The 24,010-nt window shown below is 42.6% G+C and overlaps 1 protein-coding gene across 5 annotated transcripts in view; it reads left to right on the top strand.

The window, feature by feature from the left end:
- Hydin (HYDIN axonemal central pair apparatus protein) overlaps window positions 1-24,010 on the top strand; it is a 352,162-nt gene that overhangs the window by 46,150 nt on the left and 282,002 nt on the right. For all 5 annotated transcript variants that reach the window (XM_040736928.1, XM_040736948.1, XM_040736939.1 and 2 more), the window contains exons 7-8: window positions 12,017-12,216; window positions 23,442-23,566. In XM_040736928.1, the coding sequence (XP_040592862.1) occupies window positions 12,017-12,216; window positions 23,442-23,566 (325 nt within the window). The remainder of the gene's footprint in view (window positions 1-12,016; window positions 12,217-23,441; window positions 23,567-24,010) is intronic.

Genomic DNA, 24,010 nt, shown 5'->3' with positions numbered 1-24,010 from the left:
TTCCCCTGCTCCAGAGGACTGTCCCTATGCCCATGCACAAATGGACAGTGCCAACTGGACCTAATGAATTATCCAAAAAAAAAAAGATAAGAAATTGGGATGGACCATACTGGAAGAGACACAGGAGGACTTGGATGGGGGAATTAATGAGTATATACGATCATATTTCATTGTATACAAGTATGAAATTCCCCCCAAAAAACCCAAAGCCCTAGAATAAAAAGAGGTGGGCTATGGACAATGTTAGTAGTGGGCATGCCTATCTGTAAGGTACCACTAGAGTTGAATCAATAGATGAGCCCGACACGATAGCTCCGAACCACTTCTCTGCCACAAACTCCTACCCACCTGTTGTTAATGTCATTACCAGTGGTCTCACTCCTAATGTGGCTATGACTACTTTTCATAGGGCAAGGAGGCAGTCTCATGTGACTGATTCCTGCCTTGTCACTGGTCATACTGCTGTTTATTTCTTGGGCTGTGTTTGTGTAGCTTCTGTTCTGGTTGGTGACCATTACAATAAGTAAGAAGATAAATCCATCTGTGAGGCTTTTTGCTATGGATTGTTGAATTAATCCCTGATGGTCTAGGCTCCCAATCCCAATTATCCAAAAGAATGAAGAAAACATCTCAATATTAAGGCCTTCTTGGGTGATAGAGTAAGTTCAAGGCCAGCTTGGGTAACTTCCTGGGATCCTCTCTTGATTAAAAAGAGAAGAAAAAGGCCTGAGGATACAGGTCAGTGATGGAGGACTTACCCAGAAAGCACCAAGTCCTGTGAATGACAGTCTGGCTTAAGGGGCTCCTCCCTAAAGATTGAGTCAGTTTCTCCTTTCGCTGCTGGCAGTACTCAGTATTCAGTGTCCCACCCTCAGTGTTGGGGAGCTGACAGGGCCTGTGCACAGAAGGACCAGCTAAACTCAGGCATGCTGTCTTCCGTGCTGTTCCAGAAGGCAGCAGAGGAGAAACAAAGCTAGATTTGGTTTAGGAAAAAGTCAATCATTTCACTGACTATCACTGTTTCTTCAGCTGGCCAAATTGATGGTCAAAGAGCTCAATGCCATTTTGCCTCTGTGTCCCGTGCCAACCTGCTCACTATCATTCTCATTCACATTCCTCACATCTGGGGGTGAGATATGTAAATTGAAGCATGCCGCATTTAATACGCTCAGCTTCTTTCATGTGGATCCTCAGCACCCATGTCTATTAGCACATTGAAGATGATAATGCGATTTGCATTCTCCCTTGACATCTATTGATTGGTTTCCAGGGCATAGCAATTGCTAAGAATGTCAAATGCCCAGATAACAGGTGCAGTCGATTCACTTCAACTTTCCTTATTTCCTCCCACACAGTCTTAAAAAATACTGAATGTGTTATTAGTCTAATAATACCAGTGCATGTATCATGTGTCATGGAAGTGTAATAATCAGTGTTTTTATCAGATAGCACCAGGGAATTCTGGAGCCTGTCATTTATCTTCTTGACCTCTTAAATTATAATCTTTATTATTGAACTGAGCTGGGAAAATACGAAGCTTTGGTGAGAAGACAATAAAAAGAGTACTCACTTAGATTCAAGAGAGCATGTTTGTAGGGTGTGGCAGTGCTGAGAATGTAGCTGTGTTTGGAGGAGGAAATGCAGGACGGAATCTTAATAATCATGCTTAGATGGGACAAGAATGAAGGCTCACTAATTATGGTTTTCTCTGGGTAGGTTTTTAGGGAAAATATCAAAATGAAATTTAATGCATGTCTCAAGAAGGACAGAAAACATCATATTTTATGTGCCTTAGATCTATAATAATCATAAATTGTATTGCCAACACTTTGATGCCATAAAATCTTCTAGGGTACGAGATGGGATCTCATTGTTACCTTGACTAGCCGTGAACTCACTGTATGGGTGAGGATCACTTGGAACTACTGACTCTCCTGTCTCTTGCCAGTTCAGTGCTGGGACGACAGGCAGTGTTCATCATACCCGGTTCTCCCAATCATTAATTTCCATTGTTAGGGATCTTATTTTCTTCCTGTTAGATTTAACTCTCCTTAGCTCTGTCTCAGTCCTTCCTGTAACCCCACTGTCTAACACAGTGCTAGCTAGACACATTGGAGTAGAACCTTGAGAATTAACTTAAAGAAAATATAAAGTGTTTTTTTAAAACTTGAGTGTAGCTCTGAGATCATAAAGGCAGAAACATGTAAGAGGGGATCCAATAGCTTTTTCTTTCCTGAATATATTATAAATTAACATCCTTTCTGGTTATTTCAACCAGGAGAAAGATGTCTAAGGACCCTGCTCTGAGAAGGATGCTGTAAGAATTTGCTTCTGTCCCCTGGGAGCCACATCCCTGTTTTTAAACCTTCTGAACTAAGTGAAAATAATTTGATTATTAGGCAAGTAAGAATCTTAGGAATTCTCCTCATAGTTCAGGATTCAAGAAAATGTATGAAAGACAAATAATATTCTCGCACTCGCTCAGTGCGAGCTAGGGTTCTATTCTTTGAGCTAGAATCCAGTGGCTAATTGTTTTGAGCTTCATGTAAGTTATGATCCACAGTAAATGGACATGCTGCTGTATAACTCAGTGTCAGTCAATTGATACCACAGAGGATAGATAGTTATGGGGACTCTTTTTTTCAGTGGGGGGGTGAGGTCACTCAGTTGAGGTGACATTTGGATACCAAGTTAACATAAGCAAATGCTTATGGGAAGAGCCCTCTAGGAGAAGAGATAAAGTATAAAAGCCCTGAGGTTGAAATATGCTGGCCAGGAGGCTCAAAGGAGTTCCAGAAGGGTAGTGGGGGTTCGGCAGAGAGAGCTGCCATAACAGCCGCAGGGGAAAGGTTGGAGGGGGTGAAAGGCGGATGGCTTGGGGAGGTCATGTAACATGAAACAGGAAGTTGCAGTGAAATCTTCGAGACCTTTTTATTATGGAGGCCTGTACCATCTGTAAAGGTTGAGAATTTAGTGAACTGCCATCATGGTGATTTCAAATGACCACTTTGGCTTTATCTCTCTGCTCTTTGCCCCCATGGATTTTAATTCTATACATCATATTATTTCAACTGCAAATACTTCAGTATTTGTCTCTACAGATTAGGACCTGTTAAGAAAATCAAATATCATGAGAAAATGTAAACATAACCGTAGTCCCTTAATACTGCCAAATGCCTAGTCAGTATTCAGGTCTCCCCAATTGAGTCAGTTTTAAAGTTGGGTTTGTTTAAATCAGGGTGCACGTGAAGTTTGTTCCTTGATCCCCATTGACTAATGTAGAGTGACCATCTGTCCTCTGTGACCTATAACTTTGTGGGTACTCAGAGCCTTGACTAAATTGGTGACTTTTTTCTGAGAGCCTGACATGAGGAAGGGGTACTTTCTGCTGCATCACTTGAGGAGATGCACAATGCCTGGGTTTGTTTCTGAAGTAATTCAGTGAGAGTCATCCCTCACATCCTCCAGATTCAAGTTCCTTATTCTTGGTCAGGCTAGCCTCAAACTCACAGAGATCCTTCTGCCTCTGCCCTCCAAGTGCTGGGATTAAAGGTGTGCACTTCCATGCCTGGCATCTTTTGATATGAACACACGTGTATAACTAGTGGACACTGGATAATAACATGTCCATTACCACACCATGGCCATCTGTTTTTGTAGTGAAACCATTTCAGATCTAACTACATTCCCTGCTGGTAACAATACCCCAGAACAAGCAAGTTACTAGGAAAAAAGGTATATCTTTGATCCCCATTCTGGTCCAAGCGTGAGGAGCCAGTTTGGCCATGACCTTCTTACAGGGGGAGTCCTGAAGCAGTTGTCTGTGTATTCAGGCTCTCTCTTCTCACAAAGCCACCAGAAATTCAGCCATGAGGGCTCTGGACTTACCTGATACTAGTCACTTCCCAAAGACTCCAACTCTGAGTACCAGAGTTGGATTTCAAGTCTCCTACTATCTCATAATGGGGATTAAAGCTCAGCATATGAACCCTTGATAAGGTACACACACATGTAGAAATCATGCCGAGTGCTATACCACACACACAGTTATTGATTACAGTGGCTGTGCTGTGTATACATCTGAACTCACTTACCATCCACATGAAACTTGACTAGCATCTCCCAGCCTCTGATGACCACTATTCTACTCTTTTTCTATTCGTTTGACTGCTTTAGATTTCCTATATACATGAGATCATATGATGTTTTATCTCTCTATGCCAGTGTACTTCATTTAATATAATGTCCTCGTGGTTTAGCCATATTGTCATGAATGACAGGCTTTTCTTCCTTGCATAGTACTTCATAGTATGTATGTATGTATGTGTATGTATTTATGTGTGCGTGAATTTATTATATTTCCTTTATTAGTTCACCCATTGTTCTACACATGTGTTGATTCCCTGTCTTGGCTATTCAGTGGCTGTGAGCATATATGTCTTTTCAGTACACTGGTTTCTTTTATTTTGGATAAAGACCCAGACATAAAATTCTTGGGTCATATGGTGGCCTTATTTTTAATTTTTTGAAGAACATCCATGTTGTTTGCAACAATGATTATACCAATTTGCATTTCTACAACAGCATAAAAAGGGGTACACATTTTGACTGGATTCACTGCTGCCTGTTACATTTCCCAGCCTGCTTTGCAGCAGTGTATGTCTAGGTACTCGCCGATGAGAGGAAGTGGCAGGACTTCCAAGGTTTTTGCTTGGAGACAGCTGAGTGAGTCCTGTCTTCCTTCTTCCGGCCTCCAGCTTGACTGGGAGGGAGCATGGCATCCCAGGGGTCACTTTATCCATGTCATGGAGGAAAAAGCTGTGAGATGGAGTGGTAGGAAGGAATTAGGAAGCTATGTTTAGTACTGTTTAGATACCCTGTTAATACAGCCCTTAGAACCTTGGGTTTTATTTACCTGCTGTATTTAACAGACTGGAACTGTGACAAATTCAGGGCTAGAGGGTTTCAATAATTGAGGCAGATGATAAGGGTGGTTTGGACTAGGGTAGGGACACTGAAGGGGAGTCAAGAATTTTTTATGTTAGAGCCATCAGGATCCAGATAAGGAAGTGAGAAAAAATGAGTCTAGTTTGATTCATTATTTTGATCAGCAACTGAAAAGTGATGGCACCATTCCTGTGATGGGACAAGGATGGGGAAGCAGGCTTGCAAGACTGGCAGGAAGGTGGAGAACCAGGCATTAAATGAGGGTGCTGAATTGTCTGTTGGACTTGGAAAAGGCATTAGTGACCCTGGCTTTGAACACTTTATGAAATGCCACTAGGTACAGAATCTGAGATGGTTCAGAGAGAATGCAAAATGAGGAGGTAGCAACACTGGATCTATATTAACACTAGTAAGAAATTTTGCTACAGAATCTTTGAAAAGATGGGAAAATAGGTAGAGGTGCAGGTTTTAAGTACGTAGTATGAGGTCATTCTAATGTGATTGTAAGCTGATATATTGGTGTCTGTTCAATGAAGAAGGGAAACCTAGATTTGGGGCAATCCTGGGGTGACAAAGGGTTGATATCTAATGTGTAGGAGAGAGGTTGGTCCCAGGAACAGGGTGAAGGCAGAGAGGGGTGGATGTGGGAGCAAGTGCAGGTGGGCTGGTGGGGATAAGGGTACTGAACCAAGCTTCTTTCGCTTAAGGGGAAATAGCCTAGTGCATGATATTATACACATGAATTATAAGTAAGTTTACATTGTCATTTTAAACACCCAATAGTTCAAGTGAATTCCTAAATCCTGTCTCTCTCTTTCCATACCCAAGGTCAGAAATGATTCTCTTAAAAGATGAACTTTAACTACCCCCAGGATGCTAAGATCTTACTCAGCTCAACCATAGGAGGTACTACTATGGTACAGGCCCAAACCAAGATATCTGGCCAATCCCATTTTAAACCCTCTAGGATTTCCAAAAGAATTCCAATTTCCAATTTGGAAATTACAAATTCCAATTCCTAAGGAATTCCTCCTGAGGGTGAGTCTGACATTGAGAAACTACTGTCTAGAAAATACTTGTTACTGGTTAAGGATTTAGGATTTATCCGGGGCACCGAGGGGACTTCACTAATTCCTGGTCAGATCTGGTTTCACTCCATTTCCTCCAACACACTTTAGAGTGGAGAGAAGGCAGAGAGGGGAGGTGAAGGTTTGACTACATTGGCCTTGCCCTTAACATACAGTCATTTATTGGAGTAGAAGGCACCATTTCCTTCAGCTGAGTTTCCAAAGAAATATATGGCCCTGTTTGCCTTCTATCAAGGGAGTAAGGTAAAAACCAAGATTAATTCTTTTTACTCTCAGATATCCAAATCTTCTCTGCTAGTGCTTTTCTGCTGTCTTTCAGGTTTAAAGCGGGAGAGGAAATGTCAGAAAGAAGGTTGTTTGGAGAGTACTGTTATCAGGGTAGCCTTTTTGTTGAGTGATTCCTGACTGAGTCTCATCGTAGAAGGGAGGGAGCTTGGAACAAATGTCCTGCCTTTGAAAGGGGACCTGATGGCTCTGCATCTCGGAAAGGGATTCCACCAGCTGCAGCCATTGCTTAGCCTCCAGAGTCATCATGTCCATGTTCATCCTAAACCAGTAAAGCAGTAAATAATGGTGTGTTACATAATCTAACATAGCCATATTATATTATATTACATTATATATCTAACTTTGGAGATTGGAGTGTGCTTTAAAGGAACTGTTTAAAATTGTCTTCATGTTCTTTGCTGGATAATAGTTGTGACTCAGTGTCTAACCTTCATTTGGGAACTTGAGAAGATTCCAAAACATCCCCTGATACTATGTCAGTCAGCCTCCTCAGCTGTCTCTAGCTGCCTCAAACCCCTTACTCATCAAGACATAAGACACATCTAGAATTAAAATCAAAACACCCCAGGATTGCCTCTGAGCCTTGCTCTACAGCATCCCCAAAGCCTTAATTAATACTCTTCCAACTGCCTTCCAGTTTACAATTCCCAAAAAGACCTTTGCTGGCTGGGTTTGAATACCTAAGGAAGAAGGAAAGCAATAGTTACCCCTTTAAGATTCTTCTGTCATCCAACTTAACAGTTGTGTGATTGAATTTTAAGGGGCTTCCTAAGACCAAATGCTTCAGTTTAATTTGCACTTCTTTATGTCTGGATGTCATCATTTTCAAGCTTGGCATTGCCATCTGAAAAGCAAAATCAATTGTGATGCTAAGAGCCCAACAAATTAACTTTAATACATTTTGAGAGTACTGATCATTAATTTTTATTGCACACACCTACCTGAAGACTTTATGTTCTCGGTCCCTCTTGCCAGGAACACTCTGTCCCTGGATCTCTCCTGGTTAGTTCGTTTTTGGTTCTGATCTCTATCAAAGGTCACTTTCTCCAGGAGGCTTACTTGGTGTTTTAAGACAAGCCAGCCCCTTCCCACAGGAGCATTTGTCTTAGTTACCTTTCTATTATGGTAAGATACCACATAAGACAATTTATAGACTGAAGGTTTATTTGGGATTATTGTTCCAGAGGGATAGGTGTCCATCACAGTCAATATCAGGGAGGCATGGCAGCAGACAGGCATGGCCACTGGAGAAGAAAGCTGACAGCTTGACTCTTAAATGGCAAGTATGAAGGAGAGAAAACAAACTGGGAGTAGGGTGAGGCTGTGAGATCTCAAAGCCCACCCCCAGTGACATACTTTTTCCAGCAAAGCCACACCATCTAAGCATCCCCAAATAACCACCTGATAACGGAGTTTCTGTCCCGCCAGGCCCCACAGCTGTTTAGTCCCAAACAAACACACAGAGGCTTATATTAATTGTAAACTGTTTGGTTGATGGATCAGGCTTCTTATTGGCTAGCTCTTTCTTAATTATTAACCCATATCAACTAAACTATGCATTGCCACGAGGCTGTGGCTTACCCATAATGCTCCTTTGGCAGCTACATGGTGTCTCTCTCTGTGTGTGTCCCTTTTCCCAGCATTTCTAATCTGGTAGCACCCCTATACTTCCTGCCTGGCTACTAGCCAATCAGCATTTATTCCTCAACCAATAAGAGAAACATATAGTCACAGCATACAGAAGGACGTCCCCCATCAACCACCAACTTGGGACCAAGTGTTCATATGCCTGAGACTATGGGAGACATTTCTCATTCAAACTATTACAGTTCTTGGTGGTAGTCCATTTTCTCAAAGCCCTCACTAAGCTCTGAGCTCACCTTGTCCTATTCCTGGTGTCATTTTTTAGTAGTGCTATCATTATCACATCAACATCACAAGTAAGCACACGCTGACTATTCACCAAGTGGCTTTCGCCCAGCCCTGCGTTTAATATGTGAGATTAATCGTGACAAGCCATACTGACTGAGAACCTTCACCTCACCAGGCACTGGCAGGCCATGCTTCCTCCTCGACAGACATTAGGCGAAGTGAGCACAGTAGCTCAGGGTTCCCATTTCTTGTCTGGGACAACTATGGTGACCTCCTAGCTGGCCTGTTTTTCTCTGCTAAAGTCCCCTTACAGTCTGCTGCACGTGTGGTCACCAGTGCTTTTTCTAAGCTATAAATTAGGCTGTGTGGGGGGATCAGCTGTCCACACTGGTAATGCTTCCTGCCATCCTCGCTGCCGCTCCTAGCTCTCTACCTCCCCTCCCCCCCGCCTTATTTCCCCTCTGACCACAGGCTCTGAGTCATGCTTCCCCAGAGAGCTGTCCAGCCACATAGCTTCATTTCTCACTCTGGTCACTCTGGCTGGCATGCCTCCTCCTTGTGGAGGCCCTTCCTGCCTCCCCAAGTATTCTGTTTTTCAATCACTTTATTTACTTACTTAGTTTTTATTTATCACTACCCAATGTATCACTGATTGCTCTTAATTCAACAAATACTCATTGAATGTTTGCTAAGTCTGAGCTGTGGTGTAGTGTTGGATGCCTAGAAGTCAGTGATATGGAAGAGCTAAGCTTAGGTGGAGTAGACAGTAAGGTCTCTGTGAGAGAATGGACAGGTCCTATGGAGATGAAGGAAAAGGCTCCCAGAGTAACCAGAGGGAAGTCAGGAGTGAATGGGGCAAACGTGGTGTGCGAAGGCTCTGAGTGGGAATGGGGGATTGTTGCTGCAGAGATGAGTGAGCAGGACAGGAGATGTGGCTGGGGAAAGGACAGAGGCCTCACTGTGGAGTCCTCAGCCGGGGAGACTTTCAGCAGAGGCACTGTCTGAGCTGATGTCTGCCTGACTGGATCTCTCTGGCCGCCAGATGGAAACGAACCTTGAATGGGGAGGGTCTCATTAGCTCAGGAAAAACTGCTGTGCTAGGATCAGGGTGGCAGGAGTTGGTTGCTCTTGGGGTATCTCTTGCCAGTAGGTAGGTGCTACAAGAGTACAAAAATAAAGTAGGGGAATCTAGAATGTTCAAGGTCTGCTCAAGGTCACTCAAATGATGGAGACGTCAGCATTGAACCTGAGAGGATGTGTTAGAGCTGGCTTGGGTGGACTGGTCAGAAGCAGGACTCAGGCTTTGTGGAGTCTTTCTGGCTATTAAGAAAAACTCCACAGTCTGGGCTGGTTCAGTCAAGTCCAAAAGTATGGGTTGGGTCTCAACTCCTGCCCTAAACTCTCGCTCCTGCCCATTGGCAGGGGTTTTATGCAGTGTCGTATGCTGTAGTGTTAATCCGGGAGGGGGGGGGTTCGTGTGGGACATGATGTATTTCCATCCAGAGAGATGTCAGAAGGGAAGCTGGGTGTGGGGCTGGGGATTGGAGGATGCAGAGAGAACCACAGGTTTATAATTTGCCTTTATGATTATGAGTACATTTATACAGTGGATTGCATTGTATATTCCACAGGCATTATTCATGTGTTGATTTCTTTTCCATCCTCATGTAAAGGCAAGAGGTTGTAGCCATGTCTGTTTCCTTTGCCAGGCACCTGCACACTTACAACCTCAGCAGAATGACTAGGCTAGTGGGGAATCCCACGGCCTCCTCCCTGTCCCATTGTTTCATGAAGTCCAGGGCACAACTGATCTGTGTCAATCTGTATGCTGGACATTCCCATCCCTGCTCTGTCCCCAAAGCCCAAAGAGACTTGTTGAAAAGAAAAACAAGAATAAAACCAACAAGGTCCTTTTACAGACCCCTGCAAAGGAAAACTAGGGTATGGCAGGCACTGTGCAAAACATCTCAGTGTATTCCTCTACAACTTCTCGGGGCAAACAGAGATGCTCTTTCACCGTCATTGTTTTTGCTAAGGCGGGGGAAGGTAGGGCAGGTCAAGTGTCAAATCCTATAAGTCAGTAGAGAAGCTTGCAGTTCATGTTTCTCAGATGGTTGGGAATCGAGGTGGGCACTATATTCTTTAGATTAAATGGTTTCTACTAGTCCCCCATGTCTTCAGGTCATCCACTTCTACACTGAATGCCACTTACTGTATAATTGCTGTAAGGCATTTAAAATCCAACAGCTTTCCATTTATCAAGACTGCCTAGCAGCTAAAACACACCAGCATAATGCAAAAATTGAAGACGAGGAAAAACAGACTTGGATTAGACAGCACATGCTTTTGATGTTAACTTCTAAGCTCCTGGCCAGCTCTTGAGGGGACTGTTCACATTTATCTCTTATACTTAACTTACTTATCACCAAAGGTTCATCTAACTTTTTCTTTGTTGTGGTGCTGGTGCTGGGGGGGAGTTCTATTTCTATTTAATGAGATGGCAAAGAGTGATTTTATTCAGTATTCCTGTTGTATTTAGACTCAAAACTAAGATGTCTAGGGTTTGAGCATTTTTTAAAAATTACTGGTCAAATGTCTTTGCACAAGGAAAGATATCCAAATTTGGTTGTGTATCGGTTAGCTGTTGCTGTGTAATAACAATGCACTCCAAATATAGCAGCCAAAGGAGTAAGCATTGCTCACAACACTATGATTCATCAGGTCTGTTCTTCTGATCTTGACCAGGCAACCTTCTGCACCAGGCAGCATCTCTGCTCTCCATGGCTGAGTGCTCTCACATATCTGTAGTTCTGTTGCCTGAGGCTAGTTTGGTTTGGCCTTGGGTAGGCTAAACTCATCCTACAGTAGGCTAGACCAGACTTGTCACATGACAGTAGCAGGGTCTCAAGAGCAAGAGTAGAAATGTCAGAACTTATGAAAGCTTCAGCTCAAAACTAACACAGCTACTTTATAGTGTTCAGAGAAAGGGGTGAAGCCATAGCCTCCCCATACCCTCCCCTCCTGATAGAGGAGTGAGTGCAAGGTCATATTGCAAAGAATATAAGTGTCAAGAGACCGTTCATCAGTATCATTAATCCAAACACATGAGGTGGGAGAATAAGTAGGGTTTAGATACTGGTGTGCTTAAACTGTAGCCACTGGCCCTCATATCCTAGAATGACTGTGGGTTGCGAAAAGTCCTTCCCTGGGAAGACATTAGCAAAGTCTATCCCATCCGTATAAGATCCCAACAGCAAATCAAAATACAGTTCCACCAAGAATAACCTGGGGAGCCAACAAGTTTTTCAAGATGGGTTACCTACAGGAGCATAGGTAACTCCAAAACAGATGTACTGGAAAATGTTTGTCCAGAATGGATGATGGCTTCCCCTTCTGTTAATCTAACTTAGCATAAACACTCTGTGCTTTCTGAGAGACCTCTTATGAATGCGCCCCAACACAATTTAGACCACAGTGTCTAAAAATGCCAAAGGTTTGGACACTTCTTGTAGAAGGAGGACACAAGGGACTAGTAGCAGTCTTTTGATCTAAAGAATACTGTGCCTTGACTTTCATCATTCCTACCTTACCTACCAACCATCTAAGAACCATGAACTACAAGCTTCTCTACTGGCTTATAGGTTTTGTTGCTTGACCTACCCTCTCCATCTCAGCAAGAATGTCGGTGAAATCACACCTTACCACTTGCCCAGAGAAGTTTGTAGAGGGATACACAGTGCCTGATATAAACCCTATGTTTCCTTTTACAGAGATCTTGACCAAGTTGGGTCACAAATAATGATTGTACCTCTTCCTGGCAGGATTACGCCCACATGTTGACCTGCATTACCGAAAGAGAAAAGTTTGTTGTGCCCATCAAAGCTAGAGGTGCTCGAGCCATCCTGGACTTCCCTGATGAGCTGAACTTTCCCACTTGCCCTGTGAAGTACAGCACCCAGAAGGTTCTGCTGGTCCGAAACATTGGCAACAAAGACTCCGTGTTCCACCTCAAAACCCGCAGGTACGTATTCCTGCAGCTCTTGCCTTTGATTGATTACAGCTAATTCCAGCTGGCACAAGTAATTTGCTAGAATGGCATTGGGGGTGGCACTGTTTGTCACAGCTTTAGGTGTAGAGCTGGGAGACCTCATTGATGTGGATCAGGCTATCTGTTCATCCTGAAGGGATGGAACATTCCAGGTTTACCATCCGTTTCTTACCAAATTTTACCTACTTTAACACAGAGGATGACCCATGGGAATTTATAAGTAAGCATAGACTTTTTGACTAAGAATTTGGGAAATTGACTGAGTTATTTTGCTATTGATGGCACTACCAGATTATCATAAGTTTAGTGACTTCAAACAATGTAAGTTGATAATCTCACATTGCAGTGGGTATCTGCAGGCTATTATCCTTTCTGGAGTCCTGTGAGGGGAACACACTCCTTGGCTTTTCATTTTCTATAGGGTTGCCTATATTCCTTGACTCAGGATCCTCAGTTTTTTTTTTCATCTGAGAAATGGGGGGATGTGGCCACTTTATAGAGTTTTACTGAGGACAAAATTAGTTAACAAACCCAAACTGCTGGAATATAGCAAGTGCTGTATAAATAACAATTGTTTGTCCTTTTGTTTTTAATTAAAGTAATCTAATGCTAGGGTGGTAGAAAGAATACTAGTTCCCCCAATATTCATATTCTAATTTCTATTAAAAGAAATAAAAGAAGCTGAAACACTTGGTTTTCAGAGGAAAGCTGACACATTGATTCCCTTCAGGAATGAGTTTTACCACAATGAAGGGACCTCAAGATGGAAGGCAGACTATTAGACAGAAACCATACAATTCAGAGATCTAAACAGGATGGAGCCAAGGCTTCTCTTTAAAGCCTGAAGTGGGGGAGAGAAAGAAAGATGGGGGGAGAGAAGAGAGAGAGAGAGAGAGAGAGAGAGAGAGAGAGAGAGAGAGAGAGAGAGAGAGAGAGAGAGAGAGAGAGAGGAGAGCAGCACCATGAGAGGGATGGTTGGGGAGGCCAGAAGAACCTTCTCATAAAAGCAACCTTCATCCCTGGACCAAATCCCCAAGCAGTCTTCCTGAGAAGTTCCTGTACCAACCCCTAAACAAAGGAAAAGTCTGACTTTGATAATCTTTTAGGGGTCACAGGGAGTTTCATATTATGTGATTTAGTTCAGCATAGCATGTATTACAAGGAGCATAGAAAGTCCGGGTACTATATATATTGAAAACTGTCAAGTCATAGAACAAGCTGCTTCTTAACTCTTGTCCCAGAGAGAGCTTCAGGGAGGTATAGCCTGATTCAGGGTGTGGCATCAGGTTTAAAGGTTCTAACAATACGCAAAACCCGTGACTCTGTAATGTTACATGGTGAGAGGGAACTGGATTTATAGGTACAAATAAGGCTGCTAATCAGCTGACCTTAAAATGGGACAGATTGCTAGTGGTGGTAGTGTAAGCCTTTAATCTCAGCACTTGGGAGGCAGAGGCAGGAGGGTCTCTGTGAGTTCTAGGTCAGCATGATCTGAAAAATGAGTTTCAGGACAGCCAGAGATGTTACACAGAGAAACTCTGTCTTGAAAACCAAATAAATAAATAGGTGGATGTGGGGGACAGATTGGGCTGTGTGTAGTGGTTCGGGCCTTTAATCCCATCACTGGGGATGTGGAGGCAAAGCATATCTCTGTGTGTTTGAGGCCAGCCTTGTCCTAATAGAGAGTTCCAGAACAGCCAGGGCTATGCAGAAAGACCCTGTCTTTAAACAAATAAATAAAAATAAATGGAACAGATCAAATTAGATTCACTGGAAGGACCCAGTATAACCACCAGAATTCTAGAAAAATAGAACAGAGTTCAGAATGATGTATGCAAAGAGAACTCAGCCTGTTTCTACCGGCTTTGAAGATGAGAAAACTATGTAAGAGAGGGCAGTAAGTGATGGGGTTTGATTTTAATCTGAAAATTTATTGAGTTTTTTTTTATCATGTTGTCTCTGCCCTCAGGGGACTTTCTAAAGGCACTTACCATATAAACCTGGCAACCTGGACTCAATCGCTAGAAGTTATGTAAATGTGAGAAAATCCATTCCCCATAGTTGTCCTCTGGCCTCCACATGAATATCATGACATACAAGCACACATGTATGCCCTAGTAATAGTAAATAAATAAACCTTTTAAAGATTGAAAAGAACCATTTGCTGTGGGCATATGAATGGCAGTTGAGGGGTTAGAAAGAAGGCTCCAGGTTTAAGAGTGTGTACTACCCTTGGACACTGCACAAATGTGCCCATACCACCCCTTCCTCGACACACAGATTCACACAATTTAAACTAAGTCTTAAAATGATGGTCATCAGTGGGACCATCACAAGAACCACCACCCAGAGAAGAGACTGAAGACTGAATTGAGGCAGGAGACCTATGTTTCGTGAGTTTACTTTCAGAAGGGCTTTGTCTAGGGTTCTCAGGAATCTTTCCCTGCTTGAAGGACACATCTTTCCAGAGGGATTAGTGTTTCATTCCTCAGGCACACAGCCACCCCTCACTCCATTTCTAAGGGATCTGACACCCTCTTCCGGGCTCTGTGGACTCTTGCACACTTATGGTGCACGTAAGTTCCTGCAGAAACACACACATATATAATTTAAAACTTATTATATGGATACTTTAGTATGTAGAAGAAAAGTCACCCAATATGGAAAAACAAATGCAAGCAGAATAATATCTTGGATCAGTTGTCTGATTCTTAACTTTTTCACCTATCAATTTCTTACATATCAGATACATGTAAATGCCAAGCAAGCAAACAAATCTACATTCAATGGTGTAACATTGCTGACAAATATTTAAAACATTTCTGTTTATTTAACCATTTAGCTGTGAACAAATTACCATATTTTCCTAACATAATAATTCTGAGTTTAAATGAGGAGCAAACTCAGGGACCACCTTGGATCATAGCATTAGAAACCGTGTTCTGTCATTTCTGCTTAGCATTAGAAACCGTGTTCCGTCATTTCTGCTTTACAGCTGAAGGTTTGAGAAAGGAATGGCCTCTCAAGTCTCCAAAGAAAGCTAACACTGAAGCTGTATTGGGGTGCACACGCACTCTCTCTCTCTCTCTCTCTCTCTCTCTCTCTCTCTCTCTCTCTCTCTCTCTCTCTCTCTCTCTCTCTCTGTACTTTGGGCTTGTTTACTGTTCTCCTGTGTGGCTTTCATCACCATTCGGATAATGACATTCCTAGTCTCTTGCATCACTAGATTCCCCTGTGTCTGACCATGGGTCATCAGAAGAAGAGACTAAAGGACAGGAAGAAGGGAGCCAGGTGTTTCTCCTTCCTCTCCATCCTCAGCTGAGCCCTGTCTTCACTGCGGTCTGAGCTGCCATCAGACTGGCCTGCCATGGTTCCAACTTCTCCTGGCCCCCAGGATCTGATGACAGAGTCACTACCTCTTCCTTTCGCTTCCAGTCTAAGGATGGTAACGTCTAACTGCTGTTATCCACCCCTCACTGTGCTAAGGCAGGTTTCCCACTTTGCCCATCTTTTGGGTAGTCAAGTCTCTCAAATCCCTACTTTGCAAATTCTGTTGTTTTCCTCTTCACATTCTTTATGAATTGTACCTTTGTGCCTACCCACAAAATTGATGATTTCTAACCACATTGCCAGTGCAGTGAACTGTACCAAATCCTTCCGGCAGTCTCTTTTCTGAATTAGCTACATTTGGCTTCTGTTGTTTGCAGCCGAGGCACCTCATGACTGCAGTAGGAGGGACGTGGTCTGATTTGTAATTTGTTGTTGGATCTGTGGATCAGAATCTCTGCAGAGATCCCCTCACAGGTGTCCTTTCTAAAACCCACCCATGTGGTCTGTCTCCCAGACAGTGCTTCTGTCAACACGATTCCTAATGGATACAGTAGAGGTAGAAGCAGGAACACTTGGGGAATATAAACTCTAAAGCCCCGTCTCCTGGTCGGAACTCTTTTAGGTTTATTATACAAAGGAAACAATATCTCATGGGAAATTCTGATAAAAAGATCTTGCTTTTGTTCTCACTTAAACAATTATTTCACTAATTTATAAGATAGTTCAGATAGAAATGATAAGAAGAAAAATTTCCTCACATATCTGAGACCCTCATTAGAATGCGGGCTTCTCAAAGAGTTGTATCTAACTCTTTCACCGGTATGTGCTCAGCATCTAGCCAATGTCTAGAATAAATAAGTGCTCAATAAATGTTTATAAGATGCCCAACCAACAATATATCACAGAGGCAAAGCTGCAGTTGCAAACTTCCACAATAACTTAAACATGTTCCAAGGACTATAAAATGGGTATGATGGTTCCTGCACTAATACAAGGGGCTGAGATGATATGCTAGAAAATATACAAAGAACATAAACAATTGCCATCCAGCTTTATTACAGATTTATCCTAGAACTCTCGCAGGTCATGCAATAGCATTGACTGTCAAAGTGGTTTAATACTGGGAAGTGGATGCCAGAGGATTGAGAAGCAACTTAAAGACCCAAAAGTTCAAGTTGGAAGTGAAATATCAGAGAGACCATGGGGAGAAAAGGCACGAACATGATATTCACTATTTAATATACCAAGACCGGATTCATGACTTTTCAGGAGACCAAATTCCTTCCAAAATTAAGAATTTGATATTAATGAGGGTGTCATATCAAAACCAAACAGTTTAATACACAGAACCCGCTTTAGGCCCTGGAGGATTGCTCCTCTTCACTTCTTTGTAAGAGTGTTTTCTGACACTTGATCCTTTGCAGGCAGTTCAGCCTCAAGGCCTCTAGTAAAATGAAGTGCAAAATCAAATTACAGGCAGTGATTAGGCATCAGAGCCTAACGCACTCTGCCCAATTAGCATCTGATATATTGAGAGAGCTTGGGCAGCTCCAAGAGGCGAGCGTGATCCCAGGTGACTCTTCTTACTGCTGAAGAAGTTTAGTCTCATTTAAAACTAGCAATTAGCACGCAGGGAAAGTATCCATTACCTCTCTATAGAATTTGGACTCTTGCAGGTCCTAGAGACATGACCCTGGAGTCACCTTCTCTGTAGAAAATTAGCTGAGGTTCTGCTATAGGATGACATCCAATTCATTTCAAAATGTTCTTTTGCTACCCAGATGTATTTGAAAGGAGAATGAAAGTGCAGCATCAGAGAGATAGCATCAAGTGGAGAGGCAAAGGTAGAAGTCACTGCCATGTTACTCTCAGAGTCAGAAAATGGGGCCCCATCCTCTGTGGTCAGAGTCTTACTGAGCCAGAAGGGAGGAAAGGACCTTGGGGCTTGGAAGGCTCACCATCTTTCCTAAAGGAAGAATTCCTTGGCTACCAGAAGTTTACTCCTTTTCTATTCCAAGACATTACAGAAATTAATTCAATATGGTAAATATTCTATTGGCCTTTACAATTTGACTATGGGCTAGGGATGCAGCTCTTTAACTTTAACATAATCAAATTATACATAATAAAATAGTTATTAAGGAAGAACTATAATTACAATATTTAGTCCAATAACATTTAGCAAGATTTAAAAAATATTTTATCTATCCTATCTTTGTGAATCTAAAGTCTTGTATGTAATTTATATTTTATCATAACTAAGGAAAACTATAACCATGACTATCTGCCTTCAACTCCATCAGAGACACAGAAGGGTAATATATAAACTCTAGAATTGACAGAGACAATTGCTGCCTGGTCAGTCACCTGAAGTTCTTCTGTAATGTTCCTTCAGCTCATAGGCCATAATGTGTCTGGCAGACTCCTCAGCAAAGCAGGAAACTTTAAACTGTCTGCCCGTATTGGCAGTTTGTCAGTCACTTTTCTCTGTGTCCTGTAGGATGTCTGGCAGACTCTTCCATGAAGCAGGAGCCCTGTAGCAATGTCTATCTTGTTTCAACAGTCACTTTCCTGTGGGTCCTGCATGTCCATTTTATACAGCATAAAGTCAAACAGTTCAGACAAGAGCAATTTCTTGCTCAGATGGCTAGTCTTGCCATATTGGAAGCAAACTCCATAACGAATTTCTTTTATGTCTATCTTCCCTTCTGACGCAGTTGGTGTCGCGAGGAGCAGCTGTGTCTCGCTGTCACGAAAAACCCTAAACCATTTTGAACGCCATATTCTGTAGGTCTTTGAAAGGTTTGAAGGATGCCTATCCAATTGAAATATATCTATATATCTAGAAAGCCTAAGTAACCTAACTATAAGTTTTGACTATTATAGGTAACTATTTATGATCTGCATTTAATTATACATTACATTTTTAAATGAGCTATACAAACACAATACCTAAAAAAGAGAAGAAATATACATATCACAAAATTGACCCTAAATTTGTATCAATAAATGAAAATCCATTTCAATACAAAGTATTCATTTCTATACCATAATCTCCCTTTTACCTTTAAAAAGAGATTGGTTGTGACTGTTATCCATTTATAACCAACTCCATTTAAATGAAAACAAACATTTATAAACAATATTTGGGAAACTACTTCCTGCTGGTTGTTGGTGCGGTTTATACCATGGGGATCATGACAAAACACAGAAAAATGGCCAAGTAGTCTTATTTTTGTAGTCTGCAAGGCTGCATCGTCTCAGCTGTTTTAGATGTTGGGTCAGCTGGGCCACTCTTTCTGGGGGTCTTGCTTCATCAAACCATATTAGTCTAGAAGGAATCCATACCTTTCTATTTTCTGTGGAAACAAAAGAAGAAACTCTTTTCCCAAGTAACCTGTCCTTAGACTTAAATTTTGAAGTCAAAGCATTTTTTGAAATACATAAGTTAGATTAATATAGCAGCATTTATAATTAAATGTCTTTTAGTAGTTGTTCCTTTCTCAGCAATTAAAAATTTTAAAGATAACATAATAACATATAGTATCCAAACTCTCTGTGTATTTTCCATTTTTATGTGGCTTAATTATTTATTTATTATAACTCTATTTCTTTATTATTACTTTTCCTTTTATGAGACAGCATTATTTTATTTTTTTCCTGTCTTGAATTTTACTGTGTACATCAGGCTGGCCTTAAATTATAGAAATCTGCCTGTCCCTGCCTCTGGAGGTTTGGGATTAAAGACATGTGTCACCATTGCCCAGCTACTTTATTTTTATTTTTTCTCAAGTCTAAACAGCATTGCTAAAAGGGCTGTATTCAGGTTTTTTCACTGCTTATGCAAATTAGGAAAACACTCTTAAAGGAGTCACAGTGAGTCTCTACTTGTCTCTAGCAAAACAGAGCCTGCCCAAGAGAAATGCTGCTACCAAGAAGCCTTGCTTGTCTCTGTTCTTTTGTTTCTAAAATCCTTTTTAAAAGTTTTTTGTTAGGTTTTAAGTGGGAGTTCATGCCCCACATTGGGTGCCAGATGCTGAGGCACGGGATAATGATCCATGGGACTAGGTTTAAATATTAAATATAATTTATTTCGGGGAGAAGTCACTTACACACGAAGCAGATGACCGCCACAGGTTCCTGCTCTAGGGATCCGCTCAGGCTGCTCCCTGTGAGCCAACCAGATGCAAGAAAGAGCCACCTGCCTGAACCCCAGACCTAAATTCACTTCCTGTCACATCCTCACCCATGACCACACCCAAATGGGCACAGTCAGTGCTACAAGTGCGGGCGGGGTGCACAAGTGAGGTCTTCATTCACAGTCACCAGGTGACTATCAAGGCAGCATGTTCACACAAGTTAAATGAGCAATTTATTACCAGATTCCACCCGGTTCCCCAGCTGCCTCAGAGTCCCCAAATAACACACGAGACACTATATTAATTATGAAACTGCTGGCCAATGTCTGGGGCTTCTTATTGGCTAGCTCTGACTTAATTTCTAACCCATAACTACTAATCCATTTATTAACATGTGGTCTTCTCTTACCAGAGAAATGTCCAGAGACATGTTACTCCTCTTGCATACTACATCATGACCGCTGTGCCTACACCTCCCAGATCCTCCTTGTCTCCTAGTTCCACCTATCTTGCTTCCCTATTGGCCAACAGTGTTTTATTCATCAACCAATAAGAGAAACATGTACAGAAGGCTTCCCCCATCACAGCTCAGTACTGGTCTAGCATGTGCAAGGCCCTGGGTTTTATTGTAATTCCATCCAACCACCTCTTCTGTACAGTCCTGTGGTTAAAGGGTGGTGTGGGTGGCAGAGACGAAAATTTCAATGTGCATACAAGACTCCCTCTGGCACAAAGAGGCTTGGGGTGGGCAGAAAGTACACAGCCTGGAGGTAACTCTTGCTCTCCTCTCCATTTCTGCCTTAGTTGGACAACTTTAGGCAAATTGCTCACCCTTAGGGGGCACCTGCTTTGTCACATTTAAAAGTCAAATGTGTCACCTACTTTCTCAAGGCATTTTGAATGATTTACAAGGTCTGTGTGTGTAGAGCAGCCCCAGGATGGAGTGCATGCCCTAGCCTTCCTGCTTCTTCCTGCAGTTTGCCTTGCACCAAAATTAACTCCCATGGCTGCTCCTCTCAATATCTAAGCACACTTCAGAGGAAAGAAGGCAACTGGAATTTTCAGGAGCTGTACCCTGTGCAGACCAGCAGGTCCCCAGACATGCAGCCTTCTATGTCAGCAGTGACTTTGAATCTGCACTGCGATCACTGATAGCCAAAGGAGTGTCACATGAGGGGAAGCTGTATATTTTCTCATAGGAGCCTGGCAGTTGCAGGTCATCTATACAGGAGGCACAGTCTGTTTGTTCACAACAGGTACAGTACTTGGGGGACTTGGTGGGTAAAGAGATCAAGGCCTCCCACCTCCCCCATCACAACTAGCTGGGAGAATGACAGGTGTATAGGGGGGTTAGATACACGTGTGTGCATAATAAAGATGCAAAACCTGGGTGGGAACAGATTGTGTGTGACTTTGAGTTCTGAGGGTTTGGACTTAATTGCATAGATGGTGTTTGAGCAGGAGACTAATGAGTTGTGATATATGTGGTGTGTTACAATCTCCCCAGAGCTGAATTAGGGCAAAAGGGACAGAGATAGAAGCTTGAAATGAACTGAACAGCTGAGTGTATCTTTAGGGTCCTCCTCCAGCATCCTTGTTGAAGATAAAATAGCAAGAGCAATAAGCATATGCACTGTACAATACTCCTGTGAGCCAGCATTATCCCAAACACTTTACCCATTTACTCCACACTGTAAGCTTATGTACGAGACAGGTGCTGTCTTGACCCACTTTCTAGATGAGAAAACGGATTTTAAATAACTAGTTCAAGGTCATGGCATAGCCAGAGTTTGAACTCATTCAGTCATCTGAATGATTGGCAGCAACTCCAGGTTACCCTAAAGTGGTACCAAGGGATCACTGGAGAGTTGGTATCTTGACTACTAGGAAAGGAGAGAGAAAGGAAGGAGGAAGATCAGGGAATGGGAGAAGAGATCGAAACTCGACAACAGAAAGGGAGCAGGCATTGTCACCGGAGACCACGGAGGTCCCAGTGAGGAATCTCAGGTACCACTGCTCTGTACCCTCAAGGCAGGAAGCTTTAGCTCTCTGAAACTACGCTCGTTATCTACAGACAGATTTAAGGGGTGATGACTCTAAACACTGTTATAGTAGAAGTAAGTGCTTAGCCTGCCAGCTGCATTGCCCAACACATCACTTTGAAAAACTAGCAATTTAAAGATGTGAAATGGACCATGAAAATAATTAAATGGGCCGGATTTCCTGTTTAGAAGGAAGAGCTCCATGAGTTGTTGAAGGTGTTTCATAACAGGGGCATCTTACTATCCCATTCCAGGACCACTGAGTGAAACTATCTCGCACTGCTCAAACCCACCCTCGTGTCTCACAGCATCTGAAACTCCAGCTCTATTTTCAAGATGGAGAACTTGCCCTATTCACCTTCTAACTGTATTTTCTTCCTTCTTCCACCTGCAAATGCCCAGGAAGCTGACCTCTGTGTTTATGGCTCAGTAGGCCTTTTGGTTTCTGGTTGGATTCAGTCAATAGGAACCTGGGATAAGCGATCAGACAGAGGGCGAGGTGAGGGGATCAAGATTTTTGTATCAGTTACATTTCATGAAGTTATCACAAAACACCCACCAGAAATAATTTAAGGCAGGAAGAACTGATTTTTTACCTCAATTACATTATGGCAGAGAGGGTAGGGAGCAGCAGGGCATTTGACAGCATGGTAGATGCCTTGCTGGCTTTTTTCCTTTTTTCCTCTTTATTCCATCCGGCTTCCTAGCTCATAGGATGGTGGCACCTGCATTTAGGCCAGGCCTTTCGCCATTGGTCTCACAGACTTACCCAGAAGTGTACCTCAGTGGTCTCCGAGGTGACTTAAAACCTCAGTCGACTTGACAATGAGATCAACTATCACATTGTTATTACTGTTACTGCACAGTTTCCAGGATAGCTGCCTCTTTGAGCTCATAGGCAGCCATCTCTGAGGATGCCTCATTTCTCTTGACTTCCTGGAGATGGTAGCAGCTGTTAAGAACCCTAGATGTTGCATCACCTCTTGAAGTTCCCTCCATTTCTCCCATCCCCTTAAAATAAAACCTTGGTAAGCTTTCCTCTGGGGAGTCGGATACAGTTTTCCACTATGATGACCCACTCTCCTCTGAGCTCACACCACACTTGACTTTTGGCCTAGGAAGGCAGGATTCTTTTTCAAGTAACTGACTATCCACTATTGCAATCTCTGAGTCTTGAGGGCAGTATTGGCTTTTAACCACTTTATTCCCAGCAGGAACACCCCACAAATGAAAAAGACGTCTGAAGAGCAAGAACACAAACAGGAACGTGACTGTACCTGTTCAGTCTCTTGCCTTGCTGATCTGTTACTGTCACTTTAACATTAAAACTGCTCCTTGCCCAGATTCCCCCAAGGAGGGCCTCACCCTTCCTGGGGAATGATATGGGGATTGGGTGGGAGACTGGGGGGACTGGTGGAGGGACAAGGGAGGAGGAGTGGGAGAGGGAGCTGGGATTGACAGGTGAAGCATGCATGTTTCTAATTTAAATAAAAACATATATTGAGGAGAAAGACAAGAACAAAAACAAAAAACAAAACAAAACAAAAAAACCTGCTCTTTGCCCATCAGTGGAGAAGTCATGCTGCAATTCTGGACCAGATAGCTGTATGGGAGCTATCTGAAGATCTCCTCCCCTCGTGCCAGTCATTGGAAATATGTTCTGATGGTGCCACCACATGTTTTGCAGGCCTTTCTCCATAGAGCCAACATCCGGGATTCTTAATGTGGGAGAGTCAATGCAGCTGGAAGTGGACTTTGAGCCCCAGACCGTCGGCAATCACAATGGAAAACTCGTCGTGACTTACGATACCGGTATGCCTCATTCTCTTTCCCTTAATTTTAGTTCTACATAGCAAGAAGGGGCGAGTAGAAAAATGAGGGAACTAAGGTGAGCTTAGGTTAAGATAAAAAAAGAGCCAAGATCTGAATGTTTCCACCAGAAATGATGCCGTCTTAGAGAATTCCTCCCTGGTAGGCTGCCCCACGCTGAAAGCATAAGACTCAAGAGGGAACCTACACTCGCAAGACAACAGTGATGGGTGGAGGTTATTTATATGTATATGAAAACTTGAAGGTAGTGTTTACCCCCATGTGCTTTTCACTTGACTTGTGACTGCATTTGTTCACCATTTTTAAATCTATGTAAATCCCAGTTCAAAATATTCTTGTTATGTGCCCGATAGTCTTTTAACACCTCACATAAATCCTGTACTGTCTCTGTTGCCACTAACATTTTCTTGATAGCCACATCCCATA

This window comes from Mesocricetus auratus, unplaced genomic scaffold (genome assembly GCF_017639785.1).
Source record: "Mesocricetus auratus isolate SY011 unplaced genomic scaffold, BCM_Maur_2.0 Super-Scaffold_6723, whole genome shotgun sequence".
Taxonomy (NCBI): domain Eukaryota; kingdom Metazoa; phylum Chordata; class Mammalia; order Rodentia; family Cricetidae; genus Mesocricetus; species Mesocricetus auratus.
The sequence above is the reverse complement of the archived record's forward strand: the minus strand, read 5'-3'. Positions and strand labels throughout refer to the sequence as shown.